Here is a 21,541-nt window from a genome sequence, read left to right on the forward strand (position 1 = left end):
AATTAAATGGAAACAGGCTGTTGTAACACCCATCTTGAAAAAGCCCACAATGTACCCCCTAAAACTCGAGAGCTATCGCCCGATTTCTCTCCTCCCTTGGGCCGCCAAAGTTGTTGAGTCTCACGTGAACGAGGTGTTGACCGAATATCTTGTAAGGGCAAGTATTCTGGATCCCTCCCAGAATGGCTTCCGTGCTGGCCACAGCACCGAGACTGCCTTGCTCTTTATGATGGAACATCTCCGCTCTGTGCTTGACTCTGGTCAGACTGCGGCACTGATATTACTTGATCTCAGTGCCGTGTTTGATACGGTCTCGCATAGGATTCTACTCCAACGTTTCAGGGAGGCGGGTGTTACGGGCATTGCTCTTGACTGGTTCCACTCTTTTCTTACTGATCGGACCTTTAAGGTTGCTACTCCGCCTTTTGAGTCCAAATTCTATTCGCTGGAGATGGGTGTGCCTCAGGGCTCATCGTTGAGTCCCACATTATTCAACCTCTATGTGAGACCGCTGGCGGATGTCGTCAAGCATTGGGGCTTGACTATGGTCTCCTATGCTGACGACACGCAGCTGGCGGTTGCCCTGAGTGGGGACTCTGACCTTGACGCCACCAGATTCCGGGATGGTCTCTTGGCGGTGGCTAGCTGGATGAATGCGAATTGCCTTCAATTAAATGCAAAAAAAACGGTCATGATTGTGGGTAAGCGGACGGATCTTTGGGGTGATACGTGGTGGCCTCCGGAACTGGGTGTAACTCCTGTTCCAGTTTCAGAGGTAAAAAACCTGGGGGTGTGGTTAGATTCTGAGAGGAGTTTGTCTCCACACAAAAAAAGTGGCGGCTACCTGTTTTGGCATTTTGCGAGGGCTGAGACCCATCTTGAGGTTCTTTGATGCTTCTACCAGACAGCTGGTCATACAGGCATCCATACTATCGCGGCTTGATTACGCCAGTTGGCTCCTGCTGGGGGCCAACCAGGCTGAAATTGCCCGGATGCAACGTGTCCAGAACGCCGCAGCAAGAGCCCTGGTAGGCTTACCGAGGTTCTGTTCTGCGGAAAGTACCATCCATGCTTTGCACTGGCTGCCTATGGCACAGAGGATCCATTTTAAGACCCTGTGTCTTTCTTTCAAGATCCTCAAGCGGGCCTCTCCTCAGATTCTTGCCAATCTTTTGGTGCCCTACGTGCCCTCGCGTTCTCTTAGATCTCTGGGTCAAAACCTGGTGGTGGTCCCGCGGTTTAGGCTATGCAGGGCCGGAGGCCGGTCCTTCCGGGTTTTGGCTGCAAAGTTGTGGAACTCTCTTCCACCCCATATGCGTGAAATGGACGAGCTTCTGAAGTTTAGGCAACAGTGATGTGTAAGGCTAGGCGTAGTTCGCGTAGCCGCGCTTCGCGAAGCTTCGCGAAGATGTCATTGCACTACGCGACCTTCGCAAAGCTTCGCGAGCTTCCGTAGTTGCTTGTGGCAACCTGTTCGCGATGGCTTTTTCTTGTTCGCGAGCGCGGTAAGCATGTTCGGGGAGCTGTTTGCATGTTCGCGAGAAATATCGCGCAAACTTACCCACGAGGTCGCGAATGGGCGCGGCCATCTTGATTTTCACTCTATGCTATGGTTCTGGGCCTGCTTTTGTATCCTCCCTTTATCTTTGCCATCCTTTGTCTTTAAAACATTTTTTCTGACTTTTTTTAATTATTATCTCTCTCTCTTTGCCTAAGTTTATATTTTCCATTTTATTTCTACTTTTACTGTGTTTTTGTTACTTTTATAAAGTTCTTTCTATCTTCTTCCCCCCAACTTTTATTTCCCCTTCTAACTTTTCTTTTCTGCCTCCCACCCACCCCAGAGCCATGGCCAAGGGCAAAGCAAGTCCCAGTGGCAAGGGCAAGGGACCTGCAGGAGCACAGACTGCCCGCCTGCCTTGCGGCAGAATGCGTCCTGCAGGGGCGCAGGCCCGGCAACTATTTGGGGAGGAGGAGGTGGCCTCCCTTGTTTTTTTTTCATCCAGCGCCACCTCCCCTTGACCTTGGCAGCCGGCGGCAGGCCCGGCTCCGGCTACGCTACCCAGGAGCGGCACCGTCGGGGGGCGAAGGTGCGCCGGGCCGTGTTCCGGTGCTCTGGGGTCCGGCGCACCCACAACCAACTAGCCCACCGGTGGTCCGACTTCCTGGACCGGGAGCAGGACCTGTTGGACCTGCTAGGTGTCGAGGGCAAGTTTAGCTGACTGAGCTGGCATGCCGGCTACCATCAAAACACATTTGTTTCCTTCCTCACTTTAGTATTTTGATCTGCGCGCTTCTGCCTCTGTATAGCTTTGTTGTGTTGGGACCTTTCTTTAAGCGCCGGGACGCCCCTTGGCTGGGGCAGCTGTGCGCTATAAAAGTGCTTTTAACATAACATAACTCATAGACAAATTGTCAATGTGAAAGCCCAAGCTTCGGACCACGTTCTTATATGCGGGGCAAGGCCCGAGCTTGGATGGCCACCAATCATGCGTCCAATGGTCAGCAGCTTTGCCGAACAGCATGATCTCCGTTTTGGTTCCATTCAATTGGAGATGATTTGATGACATCCATTCATCCACTTGGATCAGACAGTTTTTAAAACGCTGTCTAGTTTTCTCTGGTTCAGGGCCCAAGGTGATTAAAATCTGAGTATCATCAGCGTAAGATATGACATCAGAGCCATATTGTCGGATCACAGCGGCCAGTGGAATCATATAGAGATTAAAAAGGGAGGGGGCTCAATATAGAGCCCTGAGGAACACCCATCTTTACTGTTCGTTCACTAGACGTGATGTTGCCCATCTGGACCACGGTTTTGCAATCTGTCAGATAGCAGCTGAACCAGTTTAGGGCCGACCCCCTGACCCCCCATCTCCCAGAGTCGACGTTCAAGTATGTGATGGGAGATGGTGTCGAAGGCCGCCGACAAATCAAGCAGAACAAGGATGGCTGACTGCTGCCTATCCAGGGCTAATCAAATATTGTCCGTGATCTCAATCAGTGCTGTCTCTGTGCTGTGTGCCGCACGGAAACCGGATTGAGAGGGATCTAAAAGCTCATGGCTCTCAAGACGACTTACAAGCTGCCTATTTACTAGAGACTCCAATATTTTTCCAAAATATGGTAGCAGGGAGATTGGCCGATAATTCGAGAATATATCTGGATCCGCTGAAGTTTTTTTTAGAATAGGCCTGATTCTGGCTTTTTTCCAACACATTGGAAAGTCGGCTTTTGCTAAGGACTTATTGAAGATTTCAACTAGTCTAGTTAGGACTGTGGGGGCCAGCAAAGGGAATATTTTAGGAGGGAAAGGTTCATCAGGGGAGCCAGATTTAATTTTTGTGATGGCCTCGGTGACCGACTTAAGGTCACATTCCTTAAAATTCTGTAGATAATCATCTGAGATCAAAAGAGACTGAGAGAGTACTACCAGGTCTGTGTCTATGTGTGCAGGGGCCGACGGAAAAGTAATATGGATATTCATGATTTTGCCTCGAAAAAGTCAGAGGGAGTCCGTCCATATTTGGGAGACGGGTGCTGCAGATGCATTTGTAGTTGTTGTAAATTCTTTGAGAATATGGTATAGCTCCTTAGAGGAATTCTCTGCCCTATTTATTCTATCAACCAAATATGATTTCTTGGCTAGTTTGATATCTAGCATATAACCATTATGCATCTTTTTATAGTGGTCGCGATTAGCGAGATTTCTGGTTTTCCTCCACAATTTTTCTGCAATACGGCACAGACGTTTGGTGGCCTTAAGTGAATCAGTGAACCAAGGAGAGTTTCTAGTCTTGGGCCTAATGTTCTGAAGCGGGGCAATTAAGTCTATAGTGGTTCCAATAGCATTGTTTAATTGCAATACATCGTAGTCAACACTCGAATCGTAATTTAGGGGATAAAAACTAAAGTTATCTTTGAATAATGGAGTAGTGACTTTATGCCAAGGTCTAGGAAGAATAGACTCATTACCCTGATGGGATTTCTTTTTTGGTGCGGAAGGAATGGCAAACTTTAAAAAGGTGGTGATCCGTCCATATTAGTGGTACTGGAATTTCCACCGTCAGGTCCAATACCTTAGTGAACAGTGAGTAGGCCCATTTACCCGCTGGCCTAGTCCAAGAGTGCTCAGATCTGAGAGTAGTTTATCTGTGTCTGGATTGGCCGATAACTCCGCGTGATGATTAAAATCCCCAATAAGCAGGAATTTATCAGAGGCCAGAACATGAGGGGCAATGATTTCTACTAGCTGGTCGGAAAAATTGCCCTTTAAGCCAGGGGGGTGGTAGACCAGAGCTCCTCTCCAGGAGCCATTTGAAAGACCAACAATTTTAAAAGAGCAGATTTCAATGGTGCTACAGGATACAGAATCCAGGATGCTTATAGTGAACGCTCCTTTGTATATAATAAGTAGGCCACCCCCTCTTTTCTCCTTTCTATCAACTCGAAGAATTTTATAATCAGGGGGAAGGGCCACATGTAAATCAGGTCCTGAATGCTCGTGTAGCCAGGTTTCAGTGATAAAACAGATGTCTGGGTCAGTGAGAGTCAAAAGATCCCATACGTCCAGTGCATGTTTAGAAATAGAACTAGCGTTAAAACAGATGGCAGTCAATGAAGTAGAAGGAGCATTATTTTGATTGGGCAATTTTGGTCTAATAGATGGAGTAGGACTAATCTGATCATGAGAACGCCTGATCTCAGGATGCTGAGACATGGCGGTTTCATGAGGGCCCAAATATGTTAAGGCTTTTTAATTGGGAACTAGAATATTGAATTAAAACCATTTTAAGAATAGGCCAAGATAGTAGCAAGAGGGAAAATCTAAGAGCCAAATAACACAAAATCCCAGGACAAACCAGTGTAGAACAAGGGGTATGGCCGCTGGACGCAACCGGGCGCAGACGGGCTTGCCTTTGGCGCGCCTTCGGCGCGCCACCGGCGCGCCGCTGCGCGTCCTCGTCCAGATTAAGTAGGCAATGGGCCAGAACAACTAGAGCGCGTCCCTAGACTTCCGCCGGAAGCAGGAAGTGTGGTCGAGCCCCTCCTGACCCTCCGTACAATCGGCACACGCCGTGACGGAACGGGGTCGGGCTCGTAATTACTAGAGGCAGGAAAATGGAGCAGGTAGGCTAAAATGATTTTAAACAGCAGTTATAATATTTGCAAGTAATTAGATTTCCGACAACTGACACGGACGGTATCTAAAACTTGCAAAGTGCAAAATATAGCGCGGAGTAGTGCAAACAGTCAGGGCAGTAAACATATGGTTAAAAATACATTTAAGTTTTAAAAATAAAACGATTTCACCAGCAATGATTAAAACTAAAAGCAACAGCCAGTCTGTTCTGACCGGAGTAGTGCTGCGCGCGTCCGTGCCCTCGTCCAGATTAAGTAGGCAATGGGCCAGAACAACTAGAGCGCGTCCCTAGACTTCCGCCGGTTAGGGGAGCAAAGCTTCTGGGGTTACGGTCCGCACTGCAGAGGCCAACGACAAACACAGGAGCTGCACCACCAGCGGCACTGGGGCGGACGGGTGCAGGGTGCAAAAAGGACATCAGGGACCCGGTGTGTTTCAATGGAGACTTACGGTTGGGCGAGGTTGCAGCAGGCTCAGGAAGGGAGACTTCCTGAAGGCCACCACAGCTGGAGAGGTAGGTTTGGTTCTTGGCGATGCCTGGACAGTGGTTTGGGCCACCAAAGGCCGTGGAACATCCGGTGCAGGGGTGACTTCTTGCTTCAGTCGCGATTGGGGGGACCCTTCAGGTTGAAGCTGAAGGCGTCGTCTCGAAGCTCGAGGGAGGTCGGAGACCGCCTGATCACAGGTCAGGATTGCTGGGGAAACATCCTTGTGGTGTTGGGCCACTCGAACTTGGGCCGTGGGCGTTGTGTGCAAAGTGGTACAGAATTGCGGAGTTGCCGGAATCCGGATGCTGGAGGCGAGTCTTTACTTCAGCAAATCCAGTACACACGGGACACAGAGTCTGTACGATGGTTGCAGGGCAGGTCCTCTGGGCTCTGGGGGTTGCTGGCTGCTGGACTCGCCTGGGTTCTTGCTGTTGGCAGGTCGTAAACGGGACAGGCCGGTAGGGTTGGGGCCAAAGCAGTTGGTATCCTTTTCTTCTTCCTGGGTCAGCACGGCTCTTCGGTCCTTCTTCGAATCAGAGTCAAAATTCAGGGTTACCCCTGAGCATTAGATTTAGGGGTGTTTAAAGGGGTGAGCTGGTCGGGACCAATGGATCCCTTCCTTGGGGTGGGCACAACCACCATTATGCCACCCTCCGGTGAGAGGGGGCATGAGCCTCTCCCTAATTGGCGGAGTCCCCTCATCTTCAAGATGGAGGGGACTGAGATGTGTGTTTCACCTCCCCTCTCCCACCTGAGGGGTGGGGTTGGCAAAGGTGGGCACATCTCTCTTCCATGGTTGGTTTTCCCGCAAATTCTCCCGCCCAAAGAGGGTGGCAGAACCAGTGGGAGCCAGTTGCTGGGGGCAGCAAAAGGCAGGGATAGCTTCCAAAGACGGCAGGCCTTTGAAGCTTCCCCCTTCGTGGACCCAGCCCATCCTGGGGGGGGGGGGGGCATTGGGGGAGGGGGGGGGGGGGGGGGGGGGGAAGGCATGACACCTCTGCCAAGGAAGGTCTTTGTCTCTGGATCCAGAGGGCGTAGGCTCTCTACCCTGGGGTCCAGAATCCTGAAACCTGTCTGGCAGTGGCAAATGGTTGGCAGCATTCATGAACCACACAAGGGCTAGTAGTTTTTCAGGGAGCATCTCTAAGATGCCCTTTGAGAGCAATTTACATTAAATCCCACACTGGCATCAGTGTGGGTTTAATGTGCTGAGACGTTTGCTACCAAACTTCCCAGGTTTTCGTAAAGCCATTATGAAGCTATGGAGTTCGTAATGACCAACTCCCAGACCATATACTCTTCTGTATTGTTTTTTTTTGCAATTCTGTTTTTATTGAGTTTAAATTTAAACATTTGTACAGGAGAACCATGTACGGCATCATGTTTCACATTCAGTAAGTCATAAGCTTGTACAAACTTTTAGGACATGCCAACTGGCAGGACGGTGGGGGGGGAGGGGGAACAGCCTGGTGCTTGCGCGCGCACCCACCACCACCCCCCCGGGAGCCAGCCACCCCACCCTTAACAATTCCGGTGTCCTCTATGCAGGGGGGGTCAGCACCACCACCCACCAGCCATTGAGCCGTACGAGGGCAACTGATCACACCTACACAACTGTGGCGTCAATAAAGTCGGGAAGGTTACATGTTATACAAAAGGAAGAACCCATAACAATGGCAGCGGTGACAATGGTTCGCTTAGTGCGCTCCTACCCCCTTTCCCACCCCGTCCTCCCCCCCCCCGAACTCCAGGAGTACCCCTCAAAGTCCCAGAGGGCGCAGTTGTCGCCGCGCGTCTCCATACGCCCCATCCGTGATCCAGCGATAATGGGGGCCATGCCATCCCGTCAGCGGGTTTGCCTACACTACGCCGCCGCCTGCGCCAGTGTCATCCTGTATGGCCTCGCCTGTGCAGCCCGTGGCACCCACCCCCTCCGAGCGCCGGAACGCAACAAGCAACTGTTCCCAGCGGTCCGCCATGGGCTCCCTCCGCAGCCCCAAGGTGTCCTCCCTACGGATAGCCGTCCCTTCCGCTCTGGCCCATGCCTGAAACGATAAACTCCAGGCCCGCACGTGCGGCGGGTCGTGTGCCTTCCATCTCCGGGTGATGAGACGCTTCGCCACCACAAGCCCCAGATCCAGGAATCGCGACGTTACCTTATCCTTGGGCGGCCTGGTAAATTGGTGCAGGACGTGCTCGGGCCAGTCGAAGGGAATGCTGCGTCCTGTACTCCCCCGCAACTGCCCACTGACCGCCCTCCAATAGGTGTGCAACTCTGGGCAGTCCCACAGCAAGTGCAGCAGCCCCGCCCCTAGCTCACGGCACCGAGGACAGTGCGCGTCAGCACGGTGGAAGTATTTATTAATCAGCTCGGGTGTGAGATAGGCCCTGTGAACTATGAACAGCTGGATTTGACGGAACCGCATATTACGGGGGATACGCGCTGGGCTCTTGAGGACTCTCTCCCACTCCCTGTCCGTCAGCGGCCTCCCCAAATCCAGTTCCCACTTGCCGCGGAGCGGGCCCAGATCAACCGCCGCGTGCTCTCGCAATGAGGCAGCGAACCAGCGAACCAGGTGTCCGCCCCTCCCCATGACATGCAGGTATTGCATGGTTAGGTGTTGGGCAGGCTCTGTGGCCATGCTTCCCCATTTGGCGGTGAGGCTCGCCAGCAGTGAGCGGTGCGTGAGGAACCCGCCGGGTGGGAGCCCGTCCTCTGACACCAAGGTTTCGTACGGTATCAGCTCGCCGTCCCTGTACAGGTCCCCCAGCGTGTGCACGTCCGCCGCCCACCAGCCCGTCAGCGCGGGGGCCGCGAGTACCCCCCCACCTCCAGGAGAGCCCTCCAGGGGTATCGCCGGCGCATAAGGCACCACCGCACGCGTGAGGTATAAGGCCCTCCGGAAGCACCTGTGCGCCACCGCCAGGAGGAGCGGCAGCGGTCGCGGGGTCGCAGCCAAGGGGTGGAAAAGCCCGGTCACACGCTCCAGCGAGTAGGGGGCAGCCACCGTGGCTGTGTCATCCCTGCCCCTGTCTGCCAACCAGCGGGCGATCCATTGCAGCTGGGCCGCCAGATAATAATACTCAAAGCAGGGCGCCGCTAGACCTCCCCTGTCCGTCGGGAGGAAGAGCTTCGCGAGCGCCAACCTGTGCCTGGCGGTGCCCCAGACAAAATCCCGCAGCATCCGGTTGAGTCTGCCAAAGAAGGCGGGGGGGACGTACAATGGCAGGTTGGCAAAGTAGTACAGGAGACGAGGCAGCATGACCATTTTGGCGAGCGCCACCCTGCCCGTGGTCGTCAGCGGGAGCGTGTCCCAAAAGGCCACTTGCGACCTAAGCGCCGTGACCGCCCTCCCCAGGTTGCCATCAAACAGGTCGGTTGGGCAGCGGTAGATGTGTATCCCCAGGTATCGAAAGGTGCCGCCCCTCCACTGCACCGGCGTGCCATTCAGGCTGTAGCCCGGGTCCTCAGTCTCCTCGCCAAAAGCGTACAGGCAGGATTTACCCGCATTCACGCGGAGCCCCGAGATTGTGGCAAAGGACCGCAGCAACGGGGCCAGCCGCTCCGGCATGCTACCGACATCTCTAACGTACACCAGCAGGTCATCCGCGTAAAGTGACACCTGGTGAACCGCGTCTCCCAGTGGTATACCATCTCCCAGGGTCGTCCGCAGAGCCTCCGCCAGTGGCTCCATCGCCAGGGCGAATAGCAACGGGGACAAGGGACATCCCTGGCGGGTGCCCCGGCCCACCGACACCGCCTCCGAGACATAGGGGCCCAACCTAACACGGACCGTGGGGTTCCTGTAAAGTAGGTCGACCATCCGGAGGAAGTCCCCATCCAGCCCGTACTGCAGCAACACCGTGGACAGATAGCCCCACTCCAGGGAGTCAAACGCCTTCTCCAAGTCTAGGAGGAGGCACCCCGCTCTGGGCCATCCATGCACTGCCTCACCGGCCACCCTAAAGTATCGCCTGAGGTTGAGCGACGTGGACCTCGCAGGGACAAACCCGTTCTGGTCAGCGTGCACCAGGTGCGGGACCACTGTCGCTAACCGGTCCGCTAGGACCTTCGCCAGTATCTTGTAGTCGACGTTGAGCATCGCCAAGGGGCGGTAGGAGCCCAGGGCCGTGGGGTCGCGGTCCGGCTTCGGCAGGGAGACCAAGAACGCCTCACGCATGGAGGGTGGGAGCGACCCCTCCTCCAACGCTTTGTTGTAAAGCTCGCGCAGCAACGGTACCAGGGTCTCGCGATAGGCCTTGTAGTACTCCGCGGGCAATCCGTCCGGTCCCGGAGTTTTGCCCGTCGCCAATGATTGGATTGCCTCCCCAATTTCCTCGAGGGAGAGGGGGCCACCGAGTGCCGCGTTATGCTCCCCGGTGGCCACAGGGAGGCGAACGGAAGCGAGGAACTCCCCAAGAAGGTGCCGAGAGCCCGTCCCCCGTGCCGCGTACAAGCGTTTGTAGTGGCCTACGAAGGCCCTATGGATTTCACGCTGCGTGTGCACCATCACTCCATCCTCCCCCCGGAGTGCTCCAATCGGGGTCCTGCGATCCCCCTGCTGGATGAGCCAGGCCAACAGGCGGCCCGCCCGATCCGCCCTGGCATGCGTTCTGGCGGTGTGCGCCGCATAATTGTGGCAGCGGAGCCGCTCCAAGAGCTCCGCGTGTCGCCCGCGGAGCTCCTCCAGGCCGCGTGAGTGCCTGCCCCCTCCTTCTCCTTCCCTCTCATATTGTAGGAGGTCATTTTCAAGGCGCGTCAGGGAGTCCGAGAGGGCCCTCCGTATGTTCCACTGGGCCCCCAGGCAGTGCCCCCGAATGGCCACCTTATGGGCGTCCCACTCCACCAAGGCACTGCTCGCCGTCCCCTCATTGGCGTCGAAAAAGGCCAGGACGGCCGTACCCAGGGAGGAACGGAACTCCGGGTCCTCCAGCGCACTCGGTTGGAGTCTCCAGGTGGGCACCGGGGAGCGGTCCGCCGCCCAGTCGAGCCGGAGCCATAGGGGGTTATGGTCGGAATGCGTCCGCCCCAGATATTCCGACTGTACGATAAGCGGGAGCAATGAGTGGGACCCCACTATCCGATCCAGCCGCACATGGAGATCGTGGACCGCCGAGTAATAAGAATATAGCCGGTCCGTCGGGTGGAGTGTGCGCCACAAGTCCTGCAGCGACCAGTGCGTGAGCCAGTCTCCCAGCGCCCGGGCGCTGGACTCCACCCCCGCGGCACGGAGGGGGGGAAAGGATCTGTCCAGCCGGACGTCCAGTACCATGTTGAAATCCCCTCCCAGTAGCCAGGGGAGCCCAGCATATGGGTGCAGGAGCTGCGTCAATTGCGCCAGGAAAGAGGCCTGGTCCACGTTAGGCGCATACAGCGAGCCCAGCAACAGTTCTTGGCCGTTCAACTTCCCCCTCACCAAGGTGTACCTCCCCTCACGATCCACTACCGTCTCCGTGCACTCGAAAGGGACACCCGCCCGCACCCAGATGAGCGTGCCCCGCGCGTGCGCCGAGTAAACAGTGCCATACGTGTGCCCCCTCCATCGCCTAGAGAGCCTTCCCAGTTCCGTTGGGGACATGTGCGTCTCCTGTAGGAGGGCAATCCCGACGGAGTGACGTTGCAGATAGGAGAAGATGGCATAGCGCTTGGACGGTGTGTGCATGCCCCGTATGTTCCAGGTCACGATGTTGGTGTGCGTCATTGCAAATCTAGGGGAGTGATTCGGGATGGGACCGGGGCGTCCGCGTCAGGGACAGGGGGGGGGGCGCAGTCGAGGGGGAGCATGCAATCACGCTGCCATGTAAACAGTAGAACCATTATAAACATTGCAACAACAAACAGGGCGCATTCCCAACGGGGCATCCGTCCAAACTTCAGTAACGCCATGAAACAGTAGGCTATTGTAGTGTGGCAGCAAATGGGGTCCGTGTAACCGTAGCAACCTTCTGACCCTAGTACCCCTCCCATTATCCCATCTGGAAGAGGAAGGAGCAGCATCTGGTCCGGAGCTGGAGCGCCACGTAGGTCCGAGGTGAGCCCCCAGCAGAAGGCCCTACCAGGTATAGTGCCAGGTGGTGGTCGCATCATCCAGCCCGCCCCCGCAGGGTCAGGCTCCCCCAAGTCCGGGGCCACTGGCCCCCCGGAATCCTCCGGTGTTGCGCCGAGGCGGCCGCGCGACCCCGGTTTAGCATCTGCAGAGTTTGTCCAACCTTCGGCAATCAGGCATCCGGTCACGCAATCAGGTCCGCCGTCTGTGGGGTCACCACCGGCAGAAGCAGATCCTCTGAGACCACTGTGGACGGGGACGACGCCCCACTTGCTCCCGCCCCACTGGGCGAGCAGTCCTCCCTGCGCTCCCCGGCAGGCGGCGTCCCAAGCGTCGCCACCGCCTCCAATGCCCCCTGCCGCTCCAACCGGATCCGCTCCGGGCTAGGCGCCACCGGTCCCGGCCGCGCCTGCTGCCGCACCCCCCGGCGCCCTCGTCTTCTGGATCGCCTCCCCGGGCGGCCGGCGGCCTCCGAGTCAGTCGGCCGCGCCCCCGACCACTGTCCCGACTCCTCCAGCCAGTCCCACACGTCCTCCGGGGAGTCGAAGAAGCGGGCCCCTTCTTTCGTCACCACTCGCAGGCGAGCCGGGAACAGCAGGGAGTAGGGCAGGGCCATCTCCCGCAGTTGTCGTTTCACCGCCATGTAGTTGCTGCGGCGCCGCTGGACGGCTGCGGTGTAGTCGGGAAAAAGCATGACTCGGCTACTGCCCACAGTGAGGTCACCAGTTCTTCTAGTTTCGCTGAGGATCGCGTCCCTGTCCCGGTAGTTTAGGAGCTTGAATAGAAACGGTCGGGGCCGAGCTCCCGGCTGGGGCCTCTGTGCAGGCACCCTGTGCGCCCTCTCCACCACAAAGTGCTGAGACAACACCCCCTGGGGCAGGAGGCCCCGCAGCCAGCTCTCCACGTATTGCTCCGGGTGCCTGCCCTCCACTCCCTCCGGAAGACCCACTGCGCGGATGTTGCTGCGCCTCGAGCGTCCTTCCGCATCATCAACCCTGTCTTCGAGCGCATGTACCCGGTCCAGGACATCCTGTAGCGCCGCGCCATGGCTCCGCACCGTAGGCGGTAGTTCTTGAAGCGTCTGGCCATGCGACTCCACCCTCTCGGCCAGTTTGCGATGGTCGGCATGGAGGAGTGTGAAGTCGGACGTGACCTTGTCCATCCGCGTTTCCAGTGACGCCCGCGTCTGATCCAGGGTGGCGCCCAACCTTTCCACCGCCGCTAGCACGGTATCCATTTTGGTCGAGAGGGCCGCCGCGTGCAACTCCGCGTCCCCCCCCGGCCGGCTCTGCGTGGTGTCCGCTGTCCCAGCCCGCGGCTGGCCCTGCTGTGTCTTGTCGCGTAGCCTGCCCATTGCGTACTGTTGGGCGGTCGGCATTCACAGTCCGTTACCAGGCGCCGCGCTCTCCCCCTGTCGCGGGTCCTCCAATCCACACCAGATCCCCGCTCCGCTCTGCCACTAGGCCTCTACACAGCCCTGGGGTCCAGCCAACGGGCCCTCCCACGTGGCGACTGTCCTCTCCTGGCCGCTCCCGTTCAGTCTCTGCTGCCCAGGCCCCGACAGCTCAGGGTCCTTCGCCACACCCATGCACGCCGGGCTCACCACCGCAGACCCTGGGTCACAGCACTCCACACCGCCGCGGCGTCCTAGGTTAAAGCCACCCCAGTTGGCGCCGGGTACACCCGACAGGTGCCCGCCGGCCCGTCGCTGGGTCCCCAGGCACACGAGGCGTCACCAAGTCTTCAACACGGCCGCCGGGGGGGCCCCCCCACCGAGCGCGCAGCACCCAGTCCACGCAGAGGGTCTCCTACCTCCCTGTCGCCGAGTCTTCAGCACTCGTTCGGGACGGCCATCGCTCCGCTCTCTCTCAGGGGCCGCCGGCGTCACTCACAAGATGGCGTCGCTCTCAGAATGGCGCCCGCCTCCGCCTTTGCCGATCCACAGGCGCCCAGCAGCGTGCGCTCCGCATCAAGGTCTCCAGCCTGCACGGGTGCTCCTCCGCGCCCCGGATGGGCCGCTCCTCTCCGCCTCTCCCGGGGTGCGCCGGCCTCAGGCACCACCGGCCAAGCGCCTCCGGTCTCGTCGCACCACAGGCGCAATCGCAGCGCCCCCAGGCCTCCGCGCTCTCCTCAGCAGCGGCGCAGGACGCTCCTCAGGCTCCACGGGCTCCAGCAGGTCACGGTGCACCTCTGCGCCCCAGTGCTCGGCGCCGTCTCAGGGCCCAGGTTCTCCCTCCGGCAGTACCTCAGCAGTGGCCGCAGCTGCGGTACCCGTCCCCACAGCTCCGGGCGGCGAGCCTCTCCACGTGTAGATAGTGCAGGCCTCCGGACCTCGCCTCTCCCCCAGGCCTCGGCTCCGCCTCTCGCAGCTCGGTCCCAGGCTCCGCCGCTCCGCAGCTCTCCTCCGCAGCCGGGCCGTTCGCCGCACCTCAGCCTCTGGTCAGGAGCCCCCAGGCGGCCCCCTCGGTGACCGCACGGGTGTTTCCGCTCACCGCTCTCCGCTCGCCCTGTGCGTCCGCGGATCGGCGCCCGGCTGCGCTGCTGCACCTGGCCTCGCGGGCGGCCGCACACGTCCTCGCTTTGCGGGTCCCGCCAGGAATCGGCTCCCCGCAGCTCCCGGACCCTGGAGATCGCCCCAGTCACTGCCCCGCACCGGACCAGCGCCACACAGGCCAGGGCTGCTCCTCGCACAGGAGAAAAGGCAGGATTTAGCAGGGGTATCGGACGGAGCCTCAAGCACTGGCGTCCGCCATGTTCGCCCTCCCAGACCATATACTCTTTATGGCTTTACTAAACATACAATGTCTAAGAATAGACAGACACAGTAGGTGTACAAGGCTCATGCCACTGTACCCTCACCCGAGGGCTAGTGCACCCTGCTAATGGGGTGGCTTACGCAGGCATCAGGCAGTGGGTTGTAGGCATGACACACAGGGATGTGTGCCATGTCGACTATTCACTTTTCTTGGCACCAAAACATGCAGCCTGCAATGGCAGTGTGAGGGTGTTAAGGTACAGGTACAGGGCCTCTAAGGGTGGCACAATAGGTGCCGTAGCCCTTAGAGGCCTTTTCTGGTCACAGTGCCCTTGGGACTCATGATACGTTTTACAAGGGGCTTACCTGTGGTCAGATGTGCCAATTGTGGGTACAAAGGTACAGTTTTGGTAAAGAACCCAGGCCCTGGGAACCTGATTCGCAGGAACCCAGGGCACATCAAGTCAGGTTGCATCAGAAGTCAGGCAAAAAGTGGTGGGGTAAATATGCAAGGGCACTTTCCTACATGGGGTCTAACCCCAAATAATTCTTCATCTCCTTTTCAACTTCTAGGACTTCCCTTTCAGTGGCCAACTGCTCCCTCTTCAGCTTGAGTTTGGACTTCTCAAGCTTGAGCAGATTGTACCCCCTATCTAGGATGGCCTCATCTAAATTAGAGTGAATTGACCCAGCAACTGATGCTGAGGCAATGGAGGATGAGGAAGAGGAAACCCTCCCCCACCTAGGAACATGGTGTACCAACCCAGGGGGAGTAAATGTGGGCCTACTGACATGAACCCCTCCATTACCATCAGTATCCTCCTCTACAGGAATAGGGTTGTCCGGGGGAATCTCTTCAGATTCCTCCTGGCCATTCCCATTGATTGAGCCAGCAGTACTCTACCTCCTGCGCTTGTCCTTCAAGGTCATTCGACTCACCTAGGCCGTCCTCCTTCAGTGGTCTTCCAGGATTCTGGGTATCATCTTGCAGGAGGAACTCCAGCCGAAAAGACCTACTGGGGTTACCACCTGTCCTAAGTCCTCTGGCTTTGCACAGGGTCCTACAGTCCTGGAACCTAAGGGGACTGTATCTAGACTGCCGAGTCAGGCTAGATTCCCCAGTAGTGGACATGGTGCTAGTGTAGAGTACCCTGCTCTAGCAATCTAAACGTTCCAAAACAAGGTTGGAGAAAGGGTTATGATAGACCCCTGACACCCAACCGAAAAGTTTAGAAATACCTTACGTAACAAGTATAGTGTAATTACCAAAAGGTAGTAGTGGTTTCTTCTAGAAACCTTATTTATGACAAAGTGGTAAAGCAAATGCAAATCTTTATTCCAACCACTACACCACCAATGTCAGAGGCTGGCTCAGTATATCTGTCCACCTATGGTGAGGTACTGTGCACGGAGTCCAGGCAACCCTTAGAAAGAACCACACCAGGTGAGCATAAAAATACTTTGTATTTATTAACACACACTAGACACTAAATTGGTATATCTCCTACCGGGAAATATCAACTACACACAAGAAATACTTCAGAAATAGGTAAGTAGCATAGAAAAACACCTAGAGCCCAACCCGGGACCAAACCATATACTAAAATAGCGGAATGGAGGTAAGTACCAAAACAGGACTAATACCCAAGGATGGAGCACCCTAGGGGAAGCACAAAACCACCTGAGGTGAGTAGCAAGGGACCCCAAGGCGCCTGGGTGCAGGTTAGTTACACCTGGTCAAACGTCAATAAGATAACACAGGGGAAGCTGCGGTGTGATTTTTACACTTCTAGGACCCTTCCCAAAGGACCCCGAACGAAACACTTGGATCAAGGAAGGTTGGAGAGCCACCCCACCTTTGGATACCCATGGATACCCCAGGAACCAAGATACCTACACCAGGGAGCCCAGGTGCATAGGGATGAAGTGGTGTCGGAACTGCCCGTAGACGTCAATGGAGGTTCATAGAAGATCAGCAGCTACAGTCTTGTGGACCAGGCCAGTGGAACCAGGACGTGGAATCCAGATGAGAAGAACCTGAAAGCAGAGGGGACAGAGTCCAAACCACCTGGACGTGACCAGGAGGCACAGGAGCACAATACCAGCCCTTGTTGGAGGTTCTTGCTGCAGCACGGTGAGGCTGAAGCAACAGCTGTGGAGACCAGGTGACAGAAGGAGCATAGGAGCCTTCCCAGCAAAGGAAAGTCAGAGTCGGCCCTCAGCATGCAGGAGAGTCAGCAAGAATCAATGGAACCCCCTTGAGAACCCTCTGGCTGCAGGCAAAGGGAGTTGCAGAGAAGCCTCAACAGCACACAGGAGATGAAGGCCCATGATGCAGAGGATGCAGGCAGGAAGTCATTCTTGGAGCTGTGCAGGGTTGAAGGCTAGGCCTTCTTGGAACTTGAACTTCTTTTGTGGAGATAGCCAACAAGCCTTGTCAACAGCAAACAGAATCATACAGGAGTCGTGAGCTCTTCAAGACAATAAGCATCTCCAAGCAAGATTCGCCTTTGAAACATCAGCATGCAAAACTGCTGACAAGGTGCTGTGGCGTACAGATCTAAGCAAAACTCTCCCCACTGCGGAAAGAGACTTTGCACCACCTCCAGATGAAGACGCCATTCGTGATCCACTAGGCATATTCAGCTCCCTTTATCTGTTCTGACATTAACAGAGCCTGCCAGGTGTTGAACCACCAGGCATATGCCTTGACGTACTAGCCATGTCTAGAGACGCAGGACCTCTTGACAAAGGATCCACGACCCCAACCCGCCCGGTTTGTTGCAGTAACACATGGCGGTGGTGTTGTCTGTGAACACCCACACTAGCCTTCCGATGGAGAGTAGAAAGGCTTTCAATGCCAGCCGGATAACCCGGATTCCGCCTGAGACCAGAAGCCTCTGATCTCCACCACTCCCAGATAGATGGCCACCCCATCCCGGCAGTGAGACACCTGTAACCACTGTCAGATCTGGTTGGGGAAAGGACAGGGGTTTGCCGCCGACCAAATCGCTGTTTGTTAACCACCACTGCAGATCTATTGCAGTTCCCCCTGATATCTGGACCATGTCGGAGACATTCCCCTGATGCTGCGCCCAGTGGAACTTCAGGTCCCACTGCAGAGCTCGCATGTGTCACCAGCAGGATGCGGGAGGCCATGAGGTCCTGCGACCTAAGAGTCAATCTCACTAAAAACCAGGCTGGAGGCTGAAACATCAGTATCATGCCTGAACATTCTGAATTAGCCGCTTGGGAGTGTAAGCTCGAAACTGCACTGTTTCCAGAACAGCTCCAATGAAAGGGAGCATCTGAGAGGGAGTCAGGTGTGACTTCAGCATGCTTGATTGTGAACCCTAGTGAGTGCAGGAGGTCTGCCGTAATCTGGGTGTGGGAGACAACCGCCTGGGCGAGCCCGCTTTTAATAGCCAGTCATCAAGATATGGGAAGACTGGAACCCCTGATCTCCACAGATGAGCTGCAACCACTGCCATCACCTTAAACACCAGAGAGGCGCTGTTCAGGGAGAAAGGGAGCATGGAGAATTGAAAGTGCTCGTGGTCTACCATGAACTGCAGGTAATGCCTGTGGGCAGGCAAAACGGGAATGTATGAGTATAAGTCTTAAAAGTCCAACGCTACCAACCAGTATCCAAGGTCGAGCGCAGACAGAACTTGAGTGAGAATGAGCATTTTGAATTTCTCGTTTTTCTAGAAGAAATTGAGAGGGTGCAGATCTAGATAAGAGGAAGGCCGCATCCTTTTTGGGCACCAGAAAGTAGTGGGAACAACAATCACGACCTACTTCTCGCATCTGCACCCTCTCTTTGGCTCCCTTGACCAAGACAGATACCACTTCCTGGCCTGTCGCAAGAGGGTGGTAAAACAGTATTCAAGCTAAACTGGATGGAAGCCAACTAGAGTAAAACACATGTGTTGGGGTGCTTTTATTCATTCCCGAATGGCTTGGATGGTATTTTACCAATCCAAAGCTGTGGTACTGTGCCTGAAGTGGTAAAAGGCTTTTGTCATTTTTCAGCTCACCATGGATGGCTTTGCTGTAAAAACGGCAAGAAGCTTTGTCACTCTAGCTAGGCGTGGATGGCACTGTGCTAATCCGGGGCTTAAATACTCTGCTAGAGAAATAGGCATTTGAGGTGAGCAGTTTCAAAGTGTCTGGGTGTTAAAGTGCTCCATATAAAGGAGCTGCTCTCCCCTAAACTTGGGAACTATCCAGAGTTCCTTGCTTTCTTTTGTGCATAATTTATGTGTCACTCGAAGCCTGAAGGGGTACTGTCTTGAAAAATGTATATGTACATATGTGTGGGTGTGTTAAGCAAAGCCAAAAACCATCAGACATAAGCTTAAACATGCAACAGTGTGTTCTGATATTCTTTATCTGTGGAAACATAATTAGCTAACTGACTCTAGAACATGAGAAGTAATATTTTACTGTTCATGATTTTCAAAATCCCATAATAGAGTTGTTGCTGTGCATCTTTACAGAAACATAGGGAACCAAAACATTCAATAAAATATCTAATATGTTCAGTTACTTTCAAATATAAAGGAAATAGTAGATTATCTTACCCTACAAATAAGCTTATCTAACTTGGTAAAAAATTGCTTGCTGCATTTCTGAGTAACGTTACAACAGAATTCAGCTTGCAGCATGTCCTCCAACGGCTGAAAATTATTTTTTCTTAAAGCGTCATCAATGTATTGCTCAAGCTGTGAAAACAAGTATAGTTGTTAAATAGTTTGCACATGCACCTCCAACACCATAAGCTAAACAAAAGGAACGTGGACCAGATGAAAAGTAAACATGCAAATCCGAACTTCTTCCAAGCAAGAAGTGAGAATAATCAATCACTTACTCGAAAGTACACATCGTCAGCATTGGTAACTTTTACAGAGACTTAGAAGTTATTTTCTATATTTTTAAACAGATTGGAAATCAGATGCCATTTTAATTATGGTCCAAAAGAATACTGTCAATTGTACACAAAATTACTTGACGAGTGAAAAGCTGCATAGACACTACCCCTATAGGAAAGGTTAGGTTTCTCAATGCATTGTTGTGAAATTCATTACGGAGGCTGGCAACATGCATATGGATCAATAGAAGACAATAATGGAGAAGGAAATGGTACTCACTTTATCTCCTAGTTCTCATTATGGGCATTTCCATTATACTTCGTGTGGTTTGACCAGTAGCCTGGTGTGAGAAGATAATCGTCTGGACTATAAGAGACCATCTAGCCCTGTACAATTCTGCTGTAAGGCTCATGACAAATGTTAATTTATGAAAAAATGTTGATGCTGCCTCGCCCGTGATACTGTGGAGATCAAACACTGCATCTGATGGATTGTTTAGCCGACTATTGTATCCCAGCACATAGTTCTTTTAACCTGGTTGTGACAACCCTGGCCATGCAGTCCAGTCTTTAAGGATGACGGTTATACTCTGTGTAGGCATTGATGGGGGGGTAATTCCTGTCCTGGCTGTGCCAGTGTCCACTTGGCCCTCACCTGGTGAAGAATGGAGAGGACATGAGATGAGCTGCCTTCAACCAATAACAGTTCTTGCTGGTGGTTCATTACCTTCTATGCTGCTGTGGACTTGAGACGGGGGACAGGTTGTCCTAAAACTCCTTCTTGTGAGAGAAAACTGAACGGAAGGATGGAGCTGTAGATTCATTGAGGGGTGGGGTGGGGTGGCAGCTCATCTAAGCCATAGAGATAGCCAAGGAAGGTCCTCAAAGCGGGTGAGCTAGCAGCTCATGTTTGTCATGCAGCTGTCAACGAAGGATGCAAGTTTTGCAAGGGAAAGAGTTCACGTAAGAGCATCTGAGTTGAGGTTTTTATCAATGCCAGAACATGCCATGCCGTTGCCTGTATAGTCGCACCAGGGTGGGAATAACGCTGGGACACACCCACACAATATCCCAAAAAAGAAAATAAGTTACTTACCTGTAATTGAGGTTATCCGCTAGTGGTATCTTTAATAGATTCACATGCTTGAATCATTCACTATCGTTGAGATGGGAGTTCCGCGTTAAAGTAATCCAGCAGTATTTAATAAATACCATAGGCTATAATGGCTCTAGGCCATGTTATTGATAGCCTAAATGTTTTTTTTTTTTTTTTTTTAAAGGACCTAATGTTGAAACACAGACAATCAGCTGTCAACACCCTCTAGAACACTACCCAGAAGAGGCAGGTTCCCTCAGATTTTCTAAGCACAAGTGGGAATTAAGAATCCCATAAAACCAAAGAGAGGAACCTCTACGGGGAGGAGTGTGGGTTGCATGTCAATCTATGAAAGATACCAATACTGGAGGACCGCAGTTACAGGTAAGTTACTTATTTTCTTATACAGTATTGGGATATCTTTCATAGATTCACATGCTTGAATAAGAATAGCAAGCAGTACCCTAAATATTGTACTTTTGGTAGTGGATGGAGGGAGATCGGTAAATCATAAATACATCAAGTCAGTGCATTTGTTAGTATGCAAATACCCTTCCCCATCCTAGAAACTGAACACATGTATACAGCAAAACATGAAGCATTTACATCCTGCTATGTCTATGATGCATTCAATGAAATGTTTAGCAAAAGTAATTTTTTTTAAAGTTACGTTTTTCTTTTAAAGCTGGTTAGAAACAACGTTAGCAAACAATATTAAGCAAGGCTATGCAATTTCAATAAAAAAAAATCCTCTTTACCAGAAAGAGGCCCACCTTAATTAAAGAGATGATGCAGTGCCGCTTGACCCACAGCTGCATCTTCATGCTGCATAGATTGCAGACAGTATGCTGCATGAAAGTGTGGACCCTTTTCCATGTTGCAGTACAGCAAATTTTCTCCAACGTCACTCCAGCGAAAAGAGTTGCTGATGTTGACACTTCCCTGGTGGAATGTGCTTTAGTTCTTGTTGTTAAGGGCTTGTTAGCCTGGTCATGGCAGAATTGTATTGCCAAATAGACCCATCTGGCAACAGTGGCTTTAGTCATTACTGTTCCTTGCCGGCCCTGTCAGTAAGCTGCCAGTAGTTGATCAGTCTTTCTGTCTTTGGTCTTATGCAGGTAGAATTTTAAACATCTTTT

General features: G+C 53.8%; 1 protein-coding gene across 1 annotated transcript in view; it reads right to left on the minus strand.

Annotated features, from left to right (window-relative positions):
* Positions 1–21,226, minus strand: part of SYCP2 (synaptonemal complex protein 2) — a 4,998,961-nt gene extending 4,977,735 nt beyond the window's left edge. Inside the window, exons 1-3 of the mRNA XM_085615168.1 lie at positions 21,161–21,226; positions 20,410–20,431; positions 19,020–19,162 (exon numbers count right to left, since the gene is read on the minus strand). Of these exons, the coding sequence (XP_085471294.1) occupies positions 19,020–19,162; positions 20,410–20,431; positions 21,161–21,226 (231 nt within the window). The remainder of the gene's footprint in view (positions 1–19,019; positions 19,163–20,409; positions 20,432–21,160) is intronic.
* Between the last annotated feature and the right edge of the window lie 315 nt (positions 21,227–21,541).

This window comes from Triturus cristatus, chromosome 7, assembly GCF_964204655.1.
Source record: "Triturus cristatus chromosome 7, aTriCri1.1, whole genome shotgun sequence".
Classification (NCBI taxonomy): Eukaryota; Metazoa; Chordata; class Amphibia; order Caudata; family Salamandridae; genus Triturus; species Triturus cristatus.